The sequence below is a fragment of the Rousettus aegyptiacus genome, unplaced genomic scaffold (genome assembly GCF_014176215.1).
Source record: "Rousettus aegyptiacus isolate mRouAeg1 unplaced genomic scaffold, mRouAeg1.p scaffold_m13_p_7, whole genome shotgun sequence".
In the NCBI taxonomy this organism is placed as follows: domain Eukaryota; kingdom Metazoa; phylum Chordata; class Mammalia; order Chiroptera; family Pteropodidae; genus Rousettus; species Rousettus aegyptiacus.
Window position 1 is genome coordinate 112,544,395 of NW_023416310.1, and position 20,349 is coordinate 112,564,743.

General features: G+C 46.3%; 1 protein-coding gene across 1 annotated transcript; it reads right to left on the reverse strand.

The window, feature by feature from the left end:
• Positions 1 to 14,678: 14,678 nt before the first annotated feature.
• On the reverse strand, positions 14,679 to 18,886 carry LOC107505423 (60S ribosomal protein L35a-like). The gene is given in 2 exon segments (XM_036225084.1): positions 14,679 to 15,045; positions 18,663 to 18,886. Coding segments are annotated over 2 exon segments (591 nt in total).
• Between the last annotated feature and the right edge of the window lie 1,463 nt (positions 18,887 to 20,349).

A 20,349-nucleotide genomic window follows, 5' to 3' on the forward strand; every position in this document is an offset into this window, starting at 1 on the left:
AGGCATGGCTGCATTTTCCCAGTTTCTGAAGAGGATGGTGGACCGTTGGGCCAGGTGAAAAGGTGAGTGGCCTTGGGACGGAGCTGTGAACTGGGTATGGAGCCTATGGATTGGAGGTGCCCGCAGAACCCTGCAGCCCACACGCCACAGGGTTTCCTCAAGGGGGTGGAGGGCTGAGGGCATTTCCTAGAGGAGAGGAAGGAGTCAGAGAGCTGCAGAGGGGCTGGGGCATGGTGGGCGGTCACTGGGGAGGTCGGGACAGGGTCAGCCCAGTTCCCTCCCACCACTGATCGACAGCTCTCAATTCCAAAGGCTTTCTGCCACACGTCTCTGCAAGCACTGACAGGCTGCAGGACCACGAGGAGTAGGACTGACTTCTGGGCTGGAGAAGGCAGCATGGGGACCCAGACCCCACTGGGTGCTCTGGGAGGGCGATGTGGAAGGATTGTCCAGGCCTCAGACTCTTACTTGCTTGTCTCTTCCCAGGGCCATCTGCTCCATCCTGGGCATCTGGCTGGAGCACAAGGACTTTCTTCAGCCCCCAGAATTTCTCTGTGTGAGGCTGTTGCTGGCCTGCATCCAGGTCAGCTTCCCAGGGTCCAGCCTGGAGCATCGGGCTCAGCTCCTCCTCTGAGAACTAAAGGATCTTAAGCCCCATGAGGCAGAGATGGAGAGTGAAGACCACTCGGGTAGAGAATGTGGCCTGTGATGGTGGGGGCCAGGCCACACAGAAGGGAGCTTCTAAGGGCTGGGTTAGGCCAGAGCACCGAGTGGGCTCAGACCACCATCCCCAGGAACTACATTCGGGACCACAGCTTTGGGTGGGTGGGAGCTGAGACTCCATTGATGGATTTGAGAGGTTCCTTTTCTTTGGAAGGCACATCAGAGGGACTGATGCTGATAATATGTCTCTTCTTGGATCTGCAAACCAGGTCCAGAGCAAGACCAGGAAACCACACAATAGGTGATACCAACAGCATCTCTAGTGCCGTCTACAGAGCCCAAGCCGTCTGGGAGCTCGGCCTCTCCTGAAGGAGACAACGTCCAACAAACAGCTTGCCTCAGATCCTCAGAGGCTTTGAGTGGCGGGTTCTGAGCAACAGACTGTTCAATTGATATTCCAGAAGGTTCTTTCTCTGTTCTTCTATCCGCATTCTTTTAAATTGTTGTTTTTATCTGAACTATGTACAGTTTAACTGTATTTTTTCCCATTAAGTTCAATTATGATAAAATTTATTTTAACTAAAATTTAATAACTTGTTATGAACACTTAATTTAAGTCTAATAATATCAACCCTATGGTCCCTCACAGTGTATTTTCAAGTGGCTTTAAGTACTGTCACCAGTCTGAACCACTATCGGCCATATCACAACCACCATCTAGTTCCAGAATATTTTCAGCAAAATCAAACCCAGCACCTATTAGTCGCTCATGCCTTCTCCACCATCAGCCTGTATTAGTTGCTGACCCCTGTGTCTCAATGGATTTACATATTCTGGATTTTTCATAAGTGGAATCACACCATATGTGGCTTTTTGTGTCTATGTAGCAGACGAGGAGCTGATTGTTTTTTTGGTTGTAATGAAAATAAAAATTTTTATTAAGAGGGAAAATTCCTATAAGGCAAAGATCATGTGTAAGAAAGGAAAGCCCAATGTGAATATTTTTATTACCTTGGGAGATGGGCCTTTTGTATAACTAGGACATGAGAACTGGAGCCATGTCTGTAAGATGCCTGGGTCTGTGAGATGCTTGTCAAGTCTATCTTTTCCTGGATGAGTCAAGTTTAAATTTCTCTAATGCAGATAGTAAAAAATGTTTCCCTTCTTTACTGATGTATTAAGGAATAAAATATAGTTTATAAAGATTTGTTATTTTTAAAATAACTAAAGTTGATTAGCAACATAAGGATTTAAATAGAACCAAAGAAGAAGATCCACTCCCTCAGCTGAGAAATAATTGCCCTTCACAAAAGATTTCCATCTCTGCAGTGCTTTCCCTTTCAGTGCAGGGGTGAGAGTGGAGGCAGGAATTAAGGGCTGTGTTTTTCTGTAACCTGATGTCCCCACAGGTAGACAGAGCACAGTCAGTCTCGTTCTTCTCATTCATTCTATAGACTTTGCGACCAGTTCATGGCTAGGTCGCTGCACTATAATAACTGATGCATGCTCACCTCCAACATGGGGAAAGAGTGGGGCTTTGTGGGGGAGTGGTAAGCAGTGAGTAACCACATGTTGACTTTGTGCATGCAGCCTATGTGAAGTACTTGTATAAATGTTCACCAGCATAGCCTTACCACATTGGCTTGAGGGGCAGCCTGGAAACTCCCAGAAGGGACCAGGCTGAGGGCTGGGTGCCCCTGTCCCTTTGCAGCCCCTTCCTCACCTTGCCCATTGTAGGAACAATACAAGTGTCTGACCAAGGACCTGTCACACGATTGAAGAGTCCCTTCTCCATGCCAGGCGTGACCGAATATTACTGTGCATTCCAGGCAATAGAGGGTTGGGGACAGAGGACAGAGGGTGGGTGAAAACCATTTGACCCATCTCAGTTCCTTGGAGTCCTGAAATTTTCATCTTATTGAGATGAGAGGGACCCAGTATGACACAGTGCAGTGGGGAGAGACACCCTAGTGTGGTCTGCTGGCCATCTTCAGGTTTCAGAGAAGAATTACCAGCTCCCTGGTGGCCAATAGGGCCCATCTCTCCTGGGGCCACATGACATGGGGCTGAGGAAGTCCCAGGAGCTCAGGACTCTGATGCAAGAAAGAACACCATGGGGTTACTGGACCACACTCCTGGGAGCTGCCACTTACCTGTCACGTCCATTCTATTCCACTCCCTGATGCCTTGCAGCAGAGTGATCCTCTAAAACTAAATTGAATCCCATCACTCCTCCAGTTTAAACAAACCTGAAAGCCCTTAGGACAGAGGTTAAGTCCTCCAGTGTCTTCCAGAACTTATGTGTGCAAAACTCATCTTATGCTGCTCTTCCTAGCCCTCGCAGCTCTCAGCTCTCCGTTAGTCCTTCGGAGCATGAGTGGCAGTCTGGCTTCACAGCAGCCAATATTATTATCCTTCTCACTATATAGATGATTCATTTGCTCAACAGACATTTATGGAGCACTTGTCATGTGCTGAGACCAGAAGCTTAGAGATTAAGAGCTTGACAGAGACCCAAGCAGGAGTCGCACTCAGTTCTTCTGTCCCCAAGCCATTTTCTCTTCCCCCTTCTCCACAGCCACCAACCTTAGTTTTTAACTGTATGAACTAACCAAATTTTAGCACTGTATTTCTACATGTTTTGTGCATTCATTTTGTCTTCCCAAATTTATGGGGAAAATTACAAAGAAATAAGGGATTTTGTGATTGCATTTTATTATTATTGAACCTTATTTGTGGTAATGAGTGTGGCAGTTTGTTTTCTGTTCCCAATTACGCTTAGCAGCATGGTTAGGCAGGTAACCGATATATATCAGTGAAAGCGGAGGCCCTATCACTCAGCCTGAACTCAGGACCTCAAACGTAGGTCTCACTTCTGATCATATTTGAGCATTTTATTTCGGAAACATTTACTGTCTTTTCTTTTAAGTTATTTTGCAGCTAGTTTTTAAATGATGTCAAATATTTTGAAAGGATGCCAATGTACCCATTATAAAGACAAGTCTGCTGAGGCCAGGTAGGGAGTGTTTCAAGTCCTACAGCCCTTGCCAGAGGTCTGATGGCTGATCTTTATGGACACAAAGGACCAAGAGCAAGAGAGGCCTGATGGGGACAGCTCTCCAGGCAACCTGTGACCTCATGGTGAAGGAGAACCTTCAGCTGACTTGGCACCTGCTGTCATCAGGAGAGGGAAACCCCTGAACAAGGAGAAAACCAGTAGGGGGAAGAGGTTCCAGATGGCTAATTGCTCTGTGTATTTTCCTCCTTTTAGGGTTCATTTTATTAATGTGTATTTTTACTAGAAAATCACCCATTTCCTCCATGTTTCCATTTAATGCAATAGGTTTCTCTTATTTGATTTTTAATTTCTCCCCTCTCTCTAGTTTTTTTTTTTTTAATATAATTGTTACAATTAATGAACACATATCATTCATGATAACTCGCTAACATCTGTATTTTGTTTGGGGTCCCGCATTCTATCTCCTAAAGTCCCTCACCAATCACCCAACTAGAGAGTTTAGTGCTGACAGCTGGGGTAGCCAGTGACTGAAATGGGGTGTTATGATAGGAAATGGGACCAGGAGAGAAACGAGCCTGATAATGAGTCTTGACACTATGCTGATGGTAGAGCTGTGGGGAGCCGTGAGCAGATCTATGTACAGGAAGTGACGAGATTAGATCTCTAATTTAGAAAGACCAAGCTGGTCACAATGTAGAGATTAGACTGGGTGAGAGAAGGACAGGAAGCAGGGAGACCCAAGAGAAGACTGGTGGCAGGTGGCAGTGGCCTGAGCTGAAGAAGGGACCATGAGTTTGGAGAGGAACAGGGGTGCAAAGTCCAGAGAGGGGCTGTAGTTAGTGCTGTCCTGAGGACATAGCTGGCGCAGATGCCAGAATTAACACTCAAGGGGACTTTGGGTATTTGGACACCAATAGGAGAGCTCGTTCTGCTAAAAGGGGACTGTTTGCTAATCTCTTGATTTATCTGGCCCATAGAAGGTAAAGAAAGGACTAATGGGAAGAGGTAGGGGGAGTGAGTGCAGATTATGTGTTGGGCAGGACCTGACATACATCAACTCACTGTACCTTCACAGCCATCCTGGGTGTGGGGCGGTGTCCCCATCTGAAAGAAAGAGACTGAGTTTTCATTTCTTTGCCTGAAATCATACTGCTAGTAGGTGGTGGGGCTAGAAGTCAGCCATGCACCTGTCTGGGCTCAGACACTCCTTGACTTGGAACCTGCTACCCTACACTCCTTTCTGAGTAGCCAGGAAGCTCTCGTCCATTGGAACCTCAGAGGAGGGGAATATGGGCAGAAGCAAACCTGTGCCCTGGACTGAGAAAAAACAGAAGTAGAAAGGCTGGAGGACAGGCTGGGTGTAGAAATGAAGAGTCATTGTGATAGTGATTTGGTGCTGGTTTTACCCATGTGAGGGGCCAGGCCACCTCTCCCCTTCCCTACTTGTCCCTATGCTCAGCTGCCTGCCCAGTCCCACCCCAAAACCAGCTTTGTGATTACAAGGCAAGCTGGACCAGTAGGTTACATTCTATTTTTTTCCAAACAGAATGACCCAGTTTAGCCCAACGCTGCAAGGACTACTTGGATTACTCTGTGTGTCTAGGCTCTTGTGTGTGCGTGCTCTTCCGGCCCGTGTAGGTTCCGGTTCTGGACTCAGAACTGCGTTAGAATCAGTCTTCAGTTTAAATACCTGTGCAATGGAGATAACAACTGTCCCTGCCTCAACAGTAGCTAAGATGAGGCATTTGAAGGGCCTAAACCGGATTTGTCTCAGTGTGAATTTAGCACCAGGGGTCTGGAGTCTCATTTTAATGTGGAGTGGGCAGCAAAATGCTTTACTCTTCTGCCATCTGGTGTGCATCTGGTGAATAACACCGGATTGGGGGCCACCAGGAAAATCCCTCAGACCCAGGGTGGTGTTCCAGGTGCAGTCATCTGTGTCCTGGAAGCTTCCCTTTGGAATGTGGAGTCCTCAGGGCAAAATCTGGCTTGGCATATCCTGAGTTAACCCCCTTCTCACATGGCTCTTAGCTATGCATGTCTCATGCTCCCTCCCCTCTTGGCTTCCTAACATTACCTGGAGCAGTTTTTGAACCAAAACTGTACTTAGAGAGCCTCTGCAAGTCATCGCATCTGGGGGGAAGTGGGTGGGGCACAAACCAAAGGTTTATTTTGAGTGTAAAAGAGGGAGCCCAGGAGAGTCAGACCAAAAGGAACCCAGGCCTGAGAGCAGAAAGCTTGGGTATGGAAAGGCCAAAGAGAGGCCTGTAGGAGCCCAACTGCATATATAGAACTGGGAGCATAATGAAGGTTCAGCAAGGTTCCCTGAAAAGATCCAAACCCACAGGCCTCACATATAGTCATAAACCAAGGGCTGGCAGCAGCTCAGCACCCCTGACCCTGTATTCTCCATTTCCATCACATTACCCTTCGCCATCACCAACCTCAGCACTTTTCGTCAGCCCTCCTTCCCCTTCATCACTCATAGTCTCTTTTGGCCATTCTCCAATTAGGATCAGTGCCCCATGGCACCTGGGCCTTCCACTTTGTCAGTCTCTGACCATTTTTCCTTCCCTCAACACTGTGGTCCAGCTCTGCCATCTTATAGCCAGCCTGACTCTTGGGTGTCTGGTATTGCAGGCCCTTCGTCAGGCTAGTCTGTTTCCATCATCTCCACCGCTGACATGGTGGAACTCGTGACTGCAGGAAACTAGTATGTACTCTTTGCCATCTTTTCACTCACCACTCTGCTTTCCGGCCACTTGGATCTCCCGGGGCCTGTCCTCCCTTTGTGGTGGTACCTGGGTACCTGGAAAGGTGGCCCAGGTACTTAGACAGGCCTTGGGTACCTGGAGAAAATGGAACTGAGCTGCAGTGTGGTGGAAACAGAGGTCACAGAAAAGAAAACATAGGTTTGAGCTGCAGGGGAAGGGACAGCCCAATCAGCAAGTGTCAGGCTAGACCAGGCAGTGGTTGGAGACCAGGCAGCCCTGTGTATTTCTGTCCTATGAGTTAATATACACTGTGTGCCATGGGTAGTAACATGCTTATGTTATATCAAAGTGAGAAAAAATAAACTTTAAAAATAATAAAGTTGTATACAAATAATTTCTAATCTCTTACTGGGTAGATATTCAACCATCTCTCCCAATTAGGTGTCATCTTTTCCATATAAACTTGTGAAATATTTAAAGAAGCTCCATGTCTGAGCCTCCCTAAGTTTGTCAGCCTCCCTAAGTTTGTCAGTCTGGACTATGGGAGGGCATTTTTCATCATTTGTCTGACATTTGTCTGTCAGAATGGAAAGCCAGTTTATTTGAATATAACTTCACAAACTCGTCTGAGGATATTCGCATTTAAAGCCACTGTCTGGTCCTGGGAAGTCAGTGCCAAGGGCATGTCTGCACAGAATGTGGACATGAGAAACATCCAAACTTGTAGAAAATTTTAATGAGTTTATTTAGGCCAACATGGCAATTGCCAGGAAGCAAACTTTCAGTGGATTAAGAAAATGCTCTGGAGAATGCCAGTTTTGCAGCTTATTTTATACATTAGAATCACAGGTGGAGACACACACAGAGTCTCATTAATGGTAGATTAAGGGGGTGGGAGAAAGCAACATGGGGAAATCTCTGGGATTGGATAAAAATAAAGTGGAGGGACACACACTTCTTTCACATGTGTGGGTACAGGAGAGTTAATAATTAATGTACGGCACAGAGAGGAGGCCTGTGGGGGACAAGATAACAGTGAGGGGTTCTGTGGTACCTGCTCTGGTGCAGTTGGCTGTGCCCCGAGGGAACTGGAAGGAAAGGAATTCTCTTACATTCCAAGGGGATGTTATCTTAGATGCAAAAAAGACAAAAGACAGGCTCATTTAAGGTAAAGATTGATGTTTGTCAAGAAAGCTACAGGCCCAGGATGTGACTACCCGCCATGAGCTGCTTCTAGATAGGAATTTTGTGTTCGATTATTTATGGTGGTTAATTTTGGTCTCTGAGTTTGTAAGGCTGCCCCACCCTGAGCTTGTCAGGTGTAGTCTGTGGCCTCTTTTTTTGTCCACACTTCCCAACTTTGGTCTTAAATCAATCTGAAGGATGCACCTCTTGGTTGGATAATGTAGTCCCGTGGTGCTAGCAAGGCTCGTTCCTAGGAGTCTTAGCATCATTATTTGTCTTGCTGAAATGACAGGCCATTGGGGATGGGACAAGACCTTAACCTAGAGTAGAAGTCAAGGCCAAATTTTTTATCAAAAGGGAAAGGCAGGTAAATGCAAAGCAGTCAGGTCTTATTGGCGTTCATTGAGATAAAAACACTCTGGATCATTTCTAACATATGAGCTATCATGATCCAAGTTTTGCTGTCTGACTCACTTTTCTGTATTTTGCATCTAGTATGACATTTCCGTATGCTTGAGGGCACCTCTTCGGTTTCACAATCTAACCATGAGATGGGCTCCCATTTACTAGTGTGGTTATTGTTGTTCTAATATGGCGAATTGCCTTCCCTCTGGAAGCACTCAGGTGTCACTCATCATTATTCTGATTCTTATTAGTTCTGCAGTTGGGAACTGTAACTTTTCACTTTATCCAGGGCTGAGGCTATAAGAACATAATGGTGTGAATTACAATTACCATCCATGAAGGATAGTGCAAACCTGGCTACGCAATAACAGATTAGGTGATCAGAGCAGAGGCTCTGCCACAGGGCTGGTTGGCACAGTGGGCTGAACTATGGCTACTCATCCAGGAGCTGCAGCAGGCTGAAGGGAAATGGGTTAGTATCTATACCAACTCAAGGTACGTCTTTGCTACTTTGCGTGTACAGGGAGCCATTTATAAAGAGAGGGGACTACTGACAGAAGGAGGAAAAGAAATCAAGAACAAAGAAGAAATCCTTCAACTGTTGGAGGCAATCTGGAAGCCTTCAAAAGTAGCAGTCACTCACTGCAAGGGCCACCAGAGGGGAACCAACTCCGTCAGTAGGGGAAACCGAGTGGCAGACCAAGTAGCTAGGGAGGCTGCCAACCAATCAAGTGTCCTGAGCCAGTCTCTAAGTTTCTCCTAGCACCAGAATTGCCTCTGTCCCTGACATACACCAAGGAAGAAGAACAATGGACTTTAAGGGAAGGAGGAACCAAGAGAAAGGAGGGCTGGTGGGTGCTTCCAGATCAGAGACTCTTTATTCCTACTGCAGTGGCAGCTCAGCTGGTAACACAACACCATGTAACACAACACCATGAGTTGACTCACCTGGGGAAGACTACTTTAGAAAGCCTGTTACCCAAGCTCCCAGCCCTACGCACCCAGATCAATGCTAGATGTATAAATTGCATGTGAAATAGCCGCCAAAGGCCAGAATCCAATCCAGGGGTTCAAACGATTGGGATTATGCCCTTTGAAGACCTAGAAGTGGACTTGCTGAGGTCAAGCCCTGCCAAGGCCACTGATACTTGCTTCTGTTAGTTTGCACCTACTCCGGATGGGCTGAAGCTTTCCCTACATGCACTGAATGGGCATGAGAAGTAGCTAGAGTCTTGTTTAGGGAACTTGTTCCAAGATACAGGCTGACCCTCTTTAAAAGATCTGACAATGGACCTGCCTTTATGTCTGATATAGTCCAGACTCAGTCCAAAGCTCTGGGAATCAAATGGAAACTCTGCATGGCCTACGGGCCACAAAATTCAGGGAAAGTTGATCTCATGAACTGGACCCTCAAGACCACTCTAGCTAAACTTTGCCAGGAAACCCACTTACCTTGGATTGACTCATTGCCTTTGGCTCTAGTCTAAGCACAGTGCACAAGGCCTTCAGGCTACTCACCTTTGAAATTCTTTATGGGAAACCTCTCCCAATGATAGGGAAGCTAAAAGGAGACCCTCATTAATGGCTGACCTAGAAATGTCCCAATACCTTCAGGCCCTAGGGAGGATCCTCTGCCACATCACCCAGGAAACTCAAGAAAGAGCCCCCATCCCCTTAGGGAACTGGATTCACCCCTATGGGCCACGAGGTGAAGTATAGGTTAAAGATTGGAAGAAGGATCCACTCCAGCTGATCTGGACTGGCCTTCACACTGTTATTTTAGCACCTCCCACTGCTGTTAAGGTTGCAGGTGCCACTCTGTGGATCTACCACACTTGGGTAAAGGGAGTGACACTGCTGGAAAAGCAGGAGACTTGAACTGCAGAGCCTCTTCCTGATCATTCTGGAGGCAGCAGAAATCCACTTAAAATCCTTGGCCCTGCTCTGGCCACCTCTGGAAGCTGACTAATCTATGCATGGCAGAAGCCTGAGGACAACATCTCGTCAGGATGGCACCCCTAAAGACTCTTTTCCTTCTCCTCCTACTTCACCACGTGTGTGGTGTCAGTTTCCCTACTTCTCTTTTCCCTTGTCCCCACTGCATGAAAAGCAACAGGATAGAGTCCAGCACCGCCACTAGCTTCATTTCTGTAACCAGTCTACCCAAAGAACATGCCCTAAATGCCACACTCTGCATTCATTGGGGATTCAAATATTGGATGGGGTACATAAAGGTTAAATCTGAGAGCAGCCAAAAGCCTGAAAAATTAGGAAAACTTAGGCATGTTGGCAATGTACCTCAAATAAGGGAGAGGTCTATAACCATGCAGAGGGCCCAGCTGTTGGAGAAATTGTCCAATGGCTGAGTAATTCAACCACACCTAAGCCTACACTGTTTCCTAGGCCCCAAAACAAAGCCCATAAATGTATAATCAGCTAAAGGATGCCTTGGGCCCAAACCTAGGGAAGAACCTCTTTGTTGAGGATAGCCCATGAACTTGGTGTTGCTAAATGCTGGATTTGCGGAGGAGCACTCATGAGCGAAGATTGGCCTTGGAAGGGAAGCAGCCTAGATGCTTTTTACCTCCTCCAGTGGAACCACACAGTGGCTCCATGAAGAGGATCAACCCAGGAGTTGGGTCCTCTCCTCAGAAGTAGTAGCAGAAGAATCTTGGCCAGATAGGTCCAAGATACACTCAATGGGTTGGAGAGACTCTGTGTAGAAAAATGCTATTTTTAAATCACACAGACCTAGACTGGCAGCCTGAAGCTCCTTCCTGGTATTGGGCCAACAGTGCTATAACTAACTCCTCCTTGTGCCACTCTCTCAGCCAAAGCTCAACTGTGACAAACTGTACTATAAAGGAGGGCACGGTCCCTAACCCATTCTGTGCCACCCCAGCTATTAGCACATTCTGGGAAACCCTCGATTCCACTAGCCCTGGGAGTTGGAAAATGCCTGATGGGCCCTTCTGGTTTTGTGGAAAGAGGGCCTATACCCAATTCCCAGCAAACTGGAATCATTCAGCCTGGTTTTTTCCTCCTACCAGATCAAGGAGGAAATGAGCTAGGTGTTCCCCTATATCGAGACTTAAAGGCTAGGACTAAGAGGTTACTCCTGGTAGGGTGACAACAAACATGGGGGAAATATGAGTGGCTACCCCATTGTATTAATCAATACTATGGCCCTGCAACTTGGGCTCAAGATGGGAGCTGGGGTTATGATTAAGTATATATATGCTTAATTGGATCATCAGGTTACAGGCCCTACTAGAGGTCATCACTAATCAGATGGCCTTAGCCCTAGAACTCCTGGCTATGCAACAGTCCCAGATGAGTACAGCAATATATCAGAACCATTTAGCTTTAGATTACTTCCTAGCAAAAGAAGGGGGAGTGTGTGGGAAGTTTAACTGGTCCGATTGTTGTCTCCAAATAGATGACAATAGCAAAGCTGTAACTAACATAGCTACTAATACTAGAAAGATAGCTCATGTATTTGTCTAAAGTTGGAAAGGATGGGACCCTAGTAACCTCTTTGGAGGCTGGTTCTCTCCTTTTGGTGACTTTAAGACCTTAACTGGGGTAGTGCTCCTCCTCCTCGGGACCTGCTTCCTCCTCCCATGCCTATTGCTTCTTGTTATCTGGTCAACTACCTCCCTCATAGAGTCTACAGTAGAAAGAAAACTAGCAAAGGTCCTCATGCTGTGGAAGTACCAGCCCCTGGCCCAGGAAGATCAAAAGGTTGATGCCCTATAAGAATTTAAAAGGCCTCAAAACAGGGGAATGAAGAGGAGTTTTCCACTCAAAAGGCTAACCTTATAATCAGCTTTTTGTTCTGCTTCTGTAGATATGTTTGCCACATATGCCAAAGGGCAGGGTGACCTCAAAATTAACTAAAGTTTCATCTTCCTTTTTGTTTGTTCTGTCTAGATAACAGATGTATAGCCTCCGTTCCTCACACTCTGTGACTGCCTGTAACACATAGCAACTCCTGTACTCTTTACAGACTGTGAGAGTTATTATAACCCATAACCCATAATAACTCTCACAGTCTGTAACTTCCCGAGGACAAATTAACCAATCGGCCCATGCCAACTGTAACTGCATGGATAAACCTATAAAAGCAAGATTGCTCCTGAGCTTGGGGCCCAGATCTTCAGAGTGCTAGCTCTTCTGGGACTGCTAGAGTAATAAACCTGAATTCTCCAACTCTTTGAGTGGTACTTGGTTTCTCGCTGGTCAAATTTTTCTGCAACACTATAAGACCCTGTGCAAATCTCCATCCTTTCCCATTGAGTTTCCTTACCAGAAGGATAGGAGCATTACAAGAGATAGTATGTGGAATTATAAGCACCATCCCTTTTTAAAAATAATGTCATATAATGTGCTAATTCCAGCTAGTGTATCAGGTCTTAAAAGATATTGGCAAATATTAGGTAGAGGGGAAGTATTGCCGATAGTTATTTTAATAGTGACTGTCGACTTAACCTTGCCAATATCTTTCCCAAAAAGGCCTAAAGTTGCATTGGAACATCCTATAACAAACATCTGGTCAGCCTCAAGATTAGTTTTCTCTTATAGAGGTTTCTTTAAAATCATTATTTTCCTAATTGGTTCAGTGAGATTCACTTAGTTCTCAATACATTTTAGTCTTTTGGGAAAAGGATACAAGGGCATCACTGGTTTAAAAAAAAAATCACATCCTATCATGTGAATTGGGACAGATTTGACTAGTCAAAATGTATCCCCAAAACATTCTCTAGCTGGAAGGGAACAGGTTCTGAATTAAAAACAGGCGTGGGTGTATCAGCTGTCCCCATTATATGCACAGAAGCCTGGTCTATGGGAGGGGAAGCTCAGTTGGGTAGAGTTAAGAACAGCTAAAGTAGCCCCAGTGTCTGCAATAGTCTCAGTATTTTCCCCTTTTCCAGTCATTGCAATTTCTCTCAGAGTCAGTGCTGAGAAGGGGAAAGCCCTCTGGCAGCCCTGGGAGCAGCCCTGCACTTGCTTCTGGTTTTCTTTTCCTAAGTCTCATATCAGTTATCTATGATCTTTAAACTGACCTGACATTTGACAATAAAAGAAGACTCCTCTACAGGAGTTTCCTTGCAAACCTTATTTAGTGATTCTAAAGCTTTTCTTTCAGAAACCAGTAGGTGTATTAATTGGAAAAAGAATAACCAGGATCATACATTCTTACGGTTAAATCAAATTCCTTTGAGAACCCATCAGGGTCCTGGAGTGAATCTAAATTAGTGGACTCTTAATTTAGATTCCTTACTTCCATTCTAGTCCAAGGAACATAACTATATCTATATCTATATCTATATCTATATCTATATCTATATCTATATCTATATCTATATCTAATCCATATCTTATCTATATCTATCATCTATCTATCATATCTATCTATCTATCTATCTATCTATCTATCTATCTATCTATCTATCTATCATCGCTGGTTTCTTTTCACCTGAGATGGGATTTTTTTCAAAGGAAGCTGCTGAATTTCTGATTCTTATTTTTCTTGGTCTGTCCTAGTCTGACTTTCTATTCTGAGTGCCCCTAGGCCAGTAAGGAGCTGCGCTGGAGATAGTGGTGAGAAGGATGGGGGTGGGTATGAGACAGCAATTCCCCTGTAAAGGCTACACTGTAAAGGCAACATTGTAAAGGCTACAGTGGGGGCAGGTGAAGGGAAAAGCAGGGATGCAGTTGGCAGCCCAGGTGGGCACTCGGCTAGTTCTTGTCTGAGGAGGAGCCCAGTCAGGGTGATACAGGACAAGGCCAATTTCCCCAAGGGGGAGAAGACCAGGCTCTGCACTGAGAGAAGAATAGGGTCCTTTGGCAGAGAGTGTAGAAAGAATACAACATGCCCACCAAAGTTAGAGTCAATGGGAACATTTAATAGAAAATGAGTAACACTCCACAGACAGAATGTGGTCTTCTCTCAGAGTCAGAGAGGGAGAGGGATCCCGAGTGTTTAGGGAATTCAGTTTATATGTCGTTCTTAGTTTCCACTTCCTCTGACACGGGCGTACAGTGAGGAAGGGAAAGGGGAAGAGTATGTAGCCTAAATGGCCCACTGCTGTTTCCCAGCCTTTAAGCCAGGGTTTCCCCTGGTTTTGGCCATGAGGGAATGAAAGATTTTTCTTGTGTAGGGCACCACTTAAAGACTATTGTTGCTGCTTCCCCTTCCACAGGTGTGGGGAATGGTTTGTTAGCCACCCCAGCAGGAATCTTCCTTTATTCTGCAGGTGTCCTCCTGGCCTGGCTGCTGGGCTGATCAGCAGATTATAGTCTCTGAATGTAGCTTGATTAACATTTTAATTCTCTTGCCTGCTCCCTGCATTATTACCCCCTCAGAGATTTTATTCCTTTATACTTAAGGGGATGTTGAAGGATGAAGGTCTGTCTTCTGTAACTTCTTCAAAGCTGAGATAGGGCTGTAGTCCCTGCCTCTCGGGAATAAAAATCTCTGGAAGCCTATCCTAAGGGCCCCAGAGGCAGAGAAGGTGAGGTCATTCCAGCATGTAGAAGTGGTAGGAAGCCTTGCAGCCTAGAAGATACGAATTTAGCAAAAAGATTAAAAAGACAAAAGTCAAAATTGATAGCAAAGGTAAATGATAATGAAGTTACTTTTTTTTTTTATGAGAGGACAAATCCAGTTTCTTTACTTTCATTAAGTTTTAATCCGTGAGGTAGGTATACAGCATTACAGGGATTCTGTGTCCAATTGCCTTAGCAGAAAAGTTGCTTGGGAATTTGGCACAAACCATGCCACTATTTCCATGAGCACGAGTTACCTTTCCCCAGATGACCCTGGTTTTGTTCAGTTTGCCACCAGGAGTCACTGTGTTGTTCTTTGACTTGTATACATAAGCACATTTCTTGCCTAGATAAAACTCAGTCTCATCTCGAGCATAATAAACACCTTCGATTTTAAGAGGAACGGTGTGTTTCCTCTAGTTCTGGAGAACCCGCTTATAGCCAACAAAAATGACCTTGGACCATACCTTTGTAGATATATTTGTTGTTTTAGAAGTCCTCCACAGCCTCCAAGAGGGCGGAAAAGGGAGACAATGAAATTTTTCCATGGCAGTTTGTTAATTCAAGATAAGAATATCTACTGAAAGAAGATGGAATGATTGTGAAGAGAGTAGGGGCATAGACACCGGACTAAAAGTATAGTTATTCAGTAAAGTCCCCTGATTCCCTGGGAGTGTTTGGACTTATCCTTGTTCCAGAATGAGAGCTGAAGATCTTCCAGGGCTTTGCAGGATTAGCTCGCGCTTCCCGTTTCGTTTTCCAGAGGAACCTGTGAGGACTTATGAGAAACTGGTTTAATTGAAGACAAATGTACCCAGCAGTTGATTCCTTGTAATCTGAGAGTTGTTGGGGTGCTTAACAAAACTTGGTGGGGCTCTTTCTATTTGCGCTGAGGGCCGACTTTCAATAGACCGCAGGACAGAGCAGCTCTACTCCATATAAAATCCTGACCTAGAAGCAGGTTCCCCACACACATGCATTGTGTGATGTGCAAGGGGACTACCCCCTTTCAAGCTGTGCCCCATTTCCTGGAATGAGGAAAACTCTACCCTGGCCCCTGGTCCTGAACTGCGGCCAGGAATTCCATTGCTAGTCCCAGTCTCACAATGGGAAAAGTAAATTTTCTTCTGTTAGGCTGGCTATTGATTACTATCACTGTGCAGTTAGTGTTGGAGAGAGGCCCATAGGATGGGTCAGGACAGAGTAGGTAGCTCTAGTATCTAGTAAAAATTCCATTTTTCCTTCCTGACATGTCAAGGGTGACCTGAGGCTCCACTGTCGTAACTGTAGTAGATTTCTCTAGAACCAAAGCCAGTGAGCACTTGGGCCTCCATTGTTGCAAGAGGGAGCAGCTCCCTCACGAGAGGGTTGTTATGAGGGGAGAGGGCGTATGAGGTCCACCCCTACCTGGCTTCCCAGGGCTGAATGGACACTAGCCCTTCCAATGCCTGCCTTCTTGCAGTCTGCACATTGATCACACCCCAGCCCCGACGATGCCATCCATGGCCAAGAAAGGTCGAGGCCCTCCATGCCTGAAAGGTTTTCATTGCCTAGGGTCACCTCGAGATGGTACCTTTATTATGGCAGCTTTAATTTGCGCCCTTTTTTGTACCCTGCTTCCTTCTCTGCCCAGTCCCAATTGTTCAACACTTGAAAGACCTCTGGCACCAAGGCAGCCTACAGTATTTGGGGTCCTTTGGCTTCCTTTTTGAATATTGGCCACTGCCCAAGTATTAAAATGCATAGCCAGCAGTGTCTGGCCATCAGACTCTGGGCCAATGTTAGTATAGTTTCTAAAAGCCTCAGAATCCTGGTTAAGATGACAGAAAACACAGAACATTATTCTGATGAAGCACTGAGTCCTTGTTTTCTACTCAGAATTTTTTTTGTAACATCAGACCGATAGTCTAAGAAACATTAAAACACAAGTCTAATTTTGCCTAAGCTCACTTTTGATATTTAAATTTTCAATCTTGTTTAGCTTAATCACAGAAAATTTCCCTTAGGATTTCTCTTCAGAAACCTACAACTTTTTTCATTCTTTCGGTTTGTCACTTCTTATTCTTTTAGCAATAACCATCTTTAAGACAAATACCTTTCCTTTAACATATTTCCTTCAAAATATATCTGCATATTTTATACCTTCTGTGTTCAGAAACAGAATTTTTCTTTCCATCATAATTAGAAATCTTAACTCAACCACCTTGTTACATATAAATAGATCAGAAGTCAATGCTCATACACTTATTTCTCCATCATTGGTATTTGTAACTTCCCTTGGGAGTGCATCTGTAGTATCCTCAGGGAGTGATGAAATAGTTGGAGTCCCCAGAGAACTCGGTCCCACCTTAGACTCCAAGGGGGAAGGGGGAGGAGAAAATTCCTGATGATTTTGAGGTCTCCGGGAAGCTGCTCTTATCATTGGGCCATCTAATAAGTCTGGGTCTTGGTAAAGGAGCATAGAAGCTTGTATTAGGGGACTTCTTCCCACTTTTACCGTTTCTTGCAAAGAAGATCTAATTGTTGGAGACTATTGTAGTTTAGGGAACTGTTTACAGGCCAAACTTCCTGACCTCCTCCCGTCGTTAGTTTGAATGGAGGCAGGAGCTCAAATGAGAGAGGTAGATGGGTGGAACTGAAAACTCCTCTACTAAAAGAAAACGTGTGCCAGTGGGTTTCCCCCCCTCTTGGTACTGGGAGATGTGTGTCTGGCAGGAGTCAGGGCTGGTCTCTGCTAGAAGGGACGAATGCAGCAGGGGTCATTCTGCAGCTCCGAGGGAGAGAGATGGTGAGACACAGAGATTCAGGAATAGAAAAGAAGGCTAGTTTTTCAGGGGAAAACTACCTTGAACTCCTACACTGTAGGGGACACAGGCCAGAGGGGCTGATGACATTGGGGTTGGCTGGCCCAGTGCTCAGCACTGAGCCATTTGGGCTGTCTCTGAGATTGCCCTGAAGTCCCAGAGCCCACAGAAAAATGAGGACAGGACAGATAGGGGACAAGTTAGGAGAGTTCGATGGAGCTGCTACCGTGACACCCACCTTCTACAAATTAGGGTTTCTGCTGGAGATGGGTGGGAAGGAGGTAAAGGCTAAGGGGTAGAGAGGAAGGAACAGAAGATTCCCATGGGGGCTAACCCATCTCGTTGTAGCCAAAAAGTCTTTTAATTTGGAGTTTGAACAGGGTCCCTGAGCAGATCTTCTCTTCAATTCTGATGATGACACCAAGTCAGGGAAGTAAGAGAAGAAAAGTAGGGACAGTAGAGAGGACCAGTGGACTCTTAATCAGATAGAGAACAAGTCTCTCACCAGGCTCCTAGAAACAGCATCAATTGTTGGCCCAAGGCCAATTGATCTGCACAGCATAGAGAAATAAATCCCAGCCTGTCTCAGAGGAGAGGAACCATGATGAACTTGGGTGGGCTGAGTTTATGTCTTTTGGTACCTTCATGGTCACTGGAAAAGATCATAGGGGACAGGCCATAGTTCCCCCAATGTGGGGAAGACTTAGGCCTGCACTGAGAGAAAAAGAGGGGCCTTTTGCAGAGTCCAGAAAGAATTAAAAAACCATCCCAAAATTAGAGTCGAAAGGAAAGGTTGTTAGTAAAGGGATAATACTCCACAGACGGAGCGTGGTCTCCTTTCAGAGACATAGGGTGTTCAGGGAATTCGGTTTATATGTCTTTTTTAAGTTCCCACTTCCTCTGATATGGACGTACAGTGAGGAAGGGGCAAGCCTGAAAGGCCCACTGGCAATTCTCAGCCTTTAAGCCGTAGGTTCCCCTTGGTTTTAGCCATAGGGAATGAACGATTTTACTTGTGTAGGACACTACTTAAAGACTGTTGTTGCTGCTTCCCCTTCCACAGGTGTGGGAAATGGGTCATGAGGAACCCCAGTAGAAATTTTCCTTTGTTCTTCAGGTGTCCTCCTGGCTGGACTGCAGGGCTGATCAGCAGATTGCAGTCTCTGAATGTAGCTTGATTAACATTTTAATTCTCTTGCCTTCCCCCATATTAAGGGGACTAGACTGAACCCCTGTTCAATCTCTCCCACCCCAGGGGAAAGAGCTGGGGTCCCTTTAAGGCTGAGCTCATGCTTCTGCACTTCTGAATCTCACCCTTACCAGATAACTGAGAAGCTGAGACCCACAGAGGGGCAGGGACTGGCCAGGGGGTATGACAGGCAGAGTCCACAGGTCAGCAGATCTCCCATTTCCAGGCTGACAATGTTGCCCCTTGTGCCCATAGAGCTGGTTTGGAAACAGCCAAAGACGCTGGGAAGCTCGAGACTGTTCGCCCTGTGTGGGGCTGTCTTCTCCAGGGTCCCTTGACGTGCACGCTGGCACATGGGTGTGCACACACACACACACACACACACACACACACACACACACTCTAGATGTAGGACTATGGCGGGATCAGAAAAGGAACACATACAGAGGTGACTAGAAGAGGAGAAAAGAGGTTGGAGGCACTATCTACATGTGACAGCAGCCCTTCGGTTTTAGAACTGTCGTCCCATATACACCTGAGCATCGGGATGAAGCACGTGCTCCAATAACCCCAGCAGGCAGGGGACAGACAGGCCCTGCAAGGCACATGGGTTCATCTGGAATCCAGAAAGAGTAAGAATGAAGAGTTGGGTCACAACTCAGGTTTGTCTCTTCAATGCTGGGGCCCTGGCTGCAGCCAGACATCCCCAGGGAGGAACCCTGGGGTGGGATATGTTGGTGTCATCATGCACAGGCGTTGCGTGTAAAAGGGGATAACAAGCAGCAGCCCAGAGGACTATTTTGGATAGCTGATACTCAAGGAGGGGACTCAGAGAGGGGGATCCCAGGAAGTGATGTCACTTCAACAGACCTCCACAGAACTTGGAACCCCATAACCAAGCACCTACATTCAGTCCCTCAGCTAGCTCATTTGGAGAGAGACACTCAGTAGGACATGTTCTCTTGCTGTGCTCCCACTTTCAGGGGATCTAACCTCCGGAAATGACACAGTGACAATTTTTCTAGATGGTGTAGCCACCTCTGGCCCTTTTAGAGGAGATCACCTAAGGAAAAACAAGGAGACCTCGGTCAAGATGTTTCAGGCCAGGCCACCTCTGTGAGCACTCCCTGGGCAGCCCTGTACTCTACATGGGGGAAGACGGACGTGAAGGGGGTACCCTCTGGGGAGGAACAGGTTGTTTGGTGGTGCATACCCTGGTGGTCCTGTCACATCACTCCCCAGGACAAGGCTGGCAGGGTGGAGCGGGCTTCCTGAGGATCCCTAATCTGTGCCATCAGGAATCCAGAGCCCTCAGGCAGTCACATCTTTCCCTTCTCAGAGGAGGTCTGGGAAGACCGTGGTGTGGGTATGTCTGGGGTGGAGAGTCAGGGGGGTCTGAAGACAACAAGGACCAGGCTCTGAGGCTCTCTGCCTGGTGTCGGGCACTGTTATCACAGAGCTCCACACAGGACATCAGACAAGGGCTGAGTGACGGGGGCCTCAATTCCATCCTCCACCAGGACAGGCAGGTATTCCACAGCACTGAGACAGCATGGCCAGGGCTCATGGTGAGTGCAGGTGCTAAGCTGACCCGACACCAAGGACCCAGACAGTCAGGGGGTCCTGGGTTCCAGGAGTCACTCTGCTGTTCTCCTGGACTCCCTTCTAGAGTCCAGCCCTCAAAGAATCTGGGTCCCCACCCCCTCTCCCACCCGCCCTTACTGTCTAACCCCTTCCTGAGCCAGATGCAAAGTCACTCTCCATGTATTTGTAGGGATATCAGCAAAGAGACATCGACACCATTTCACCTCACATTCA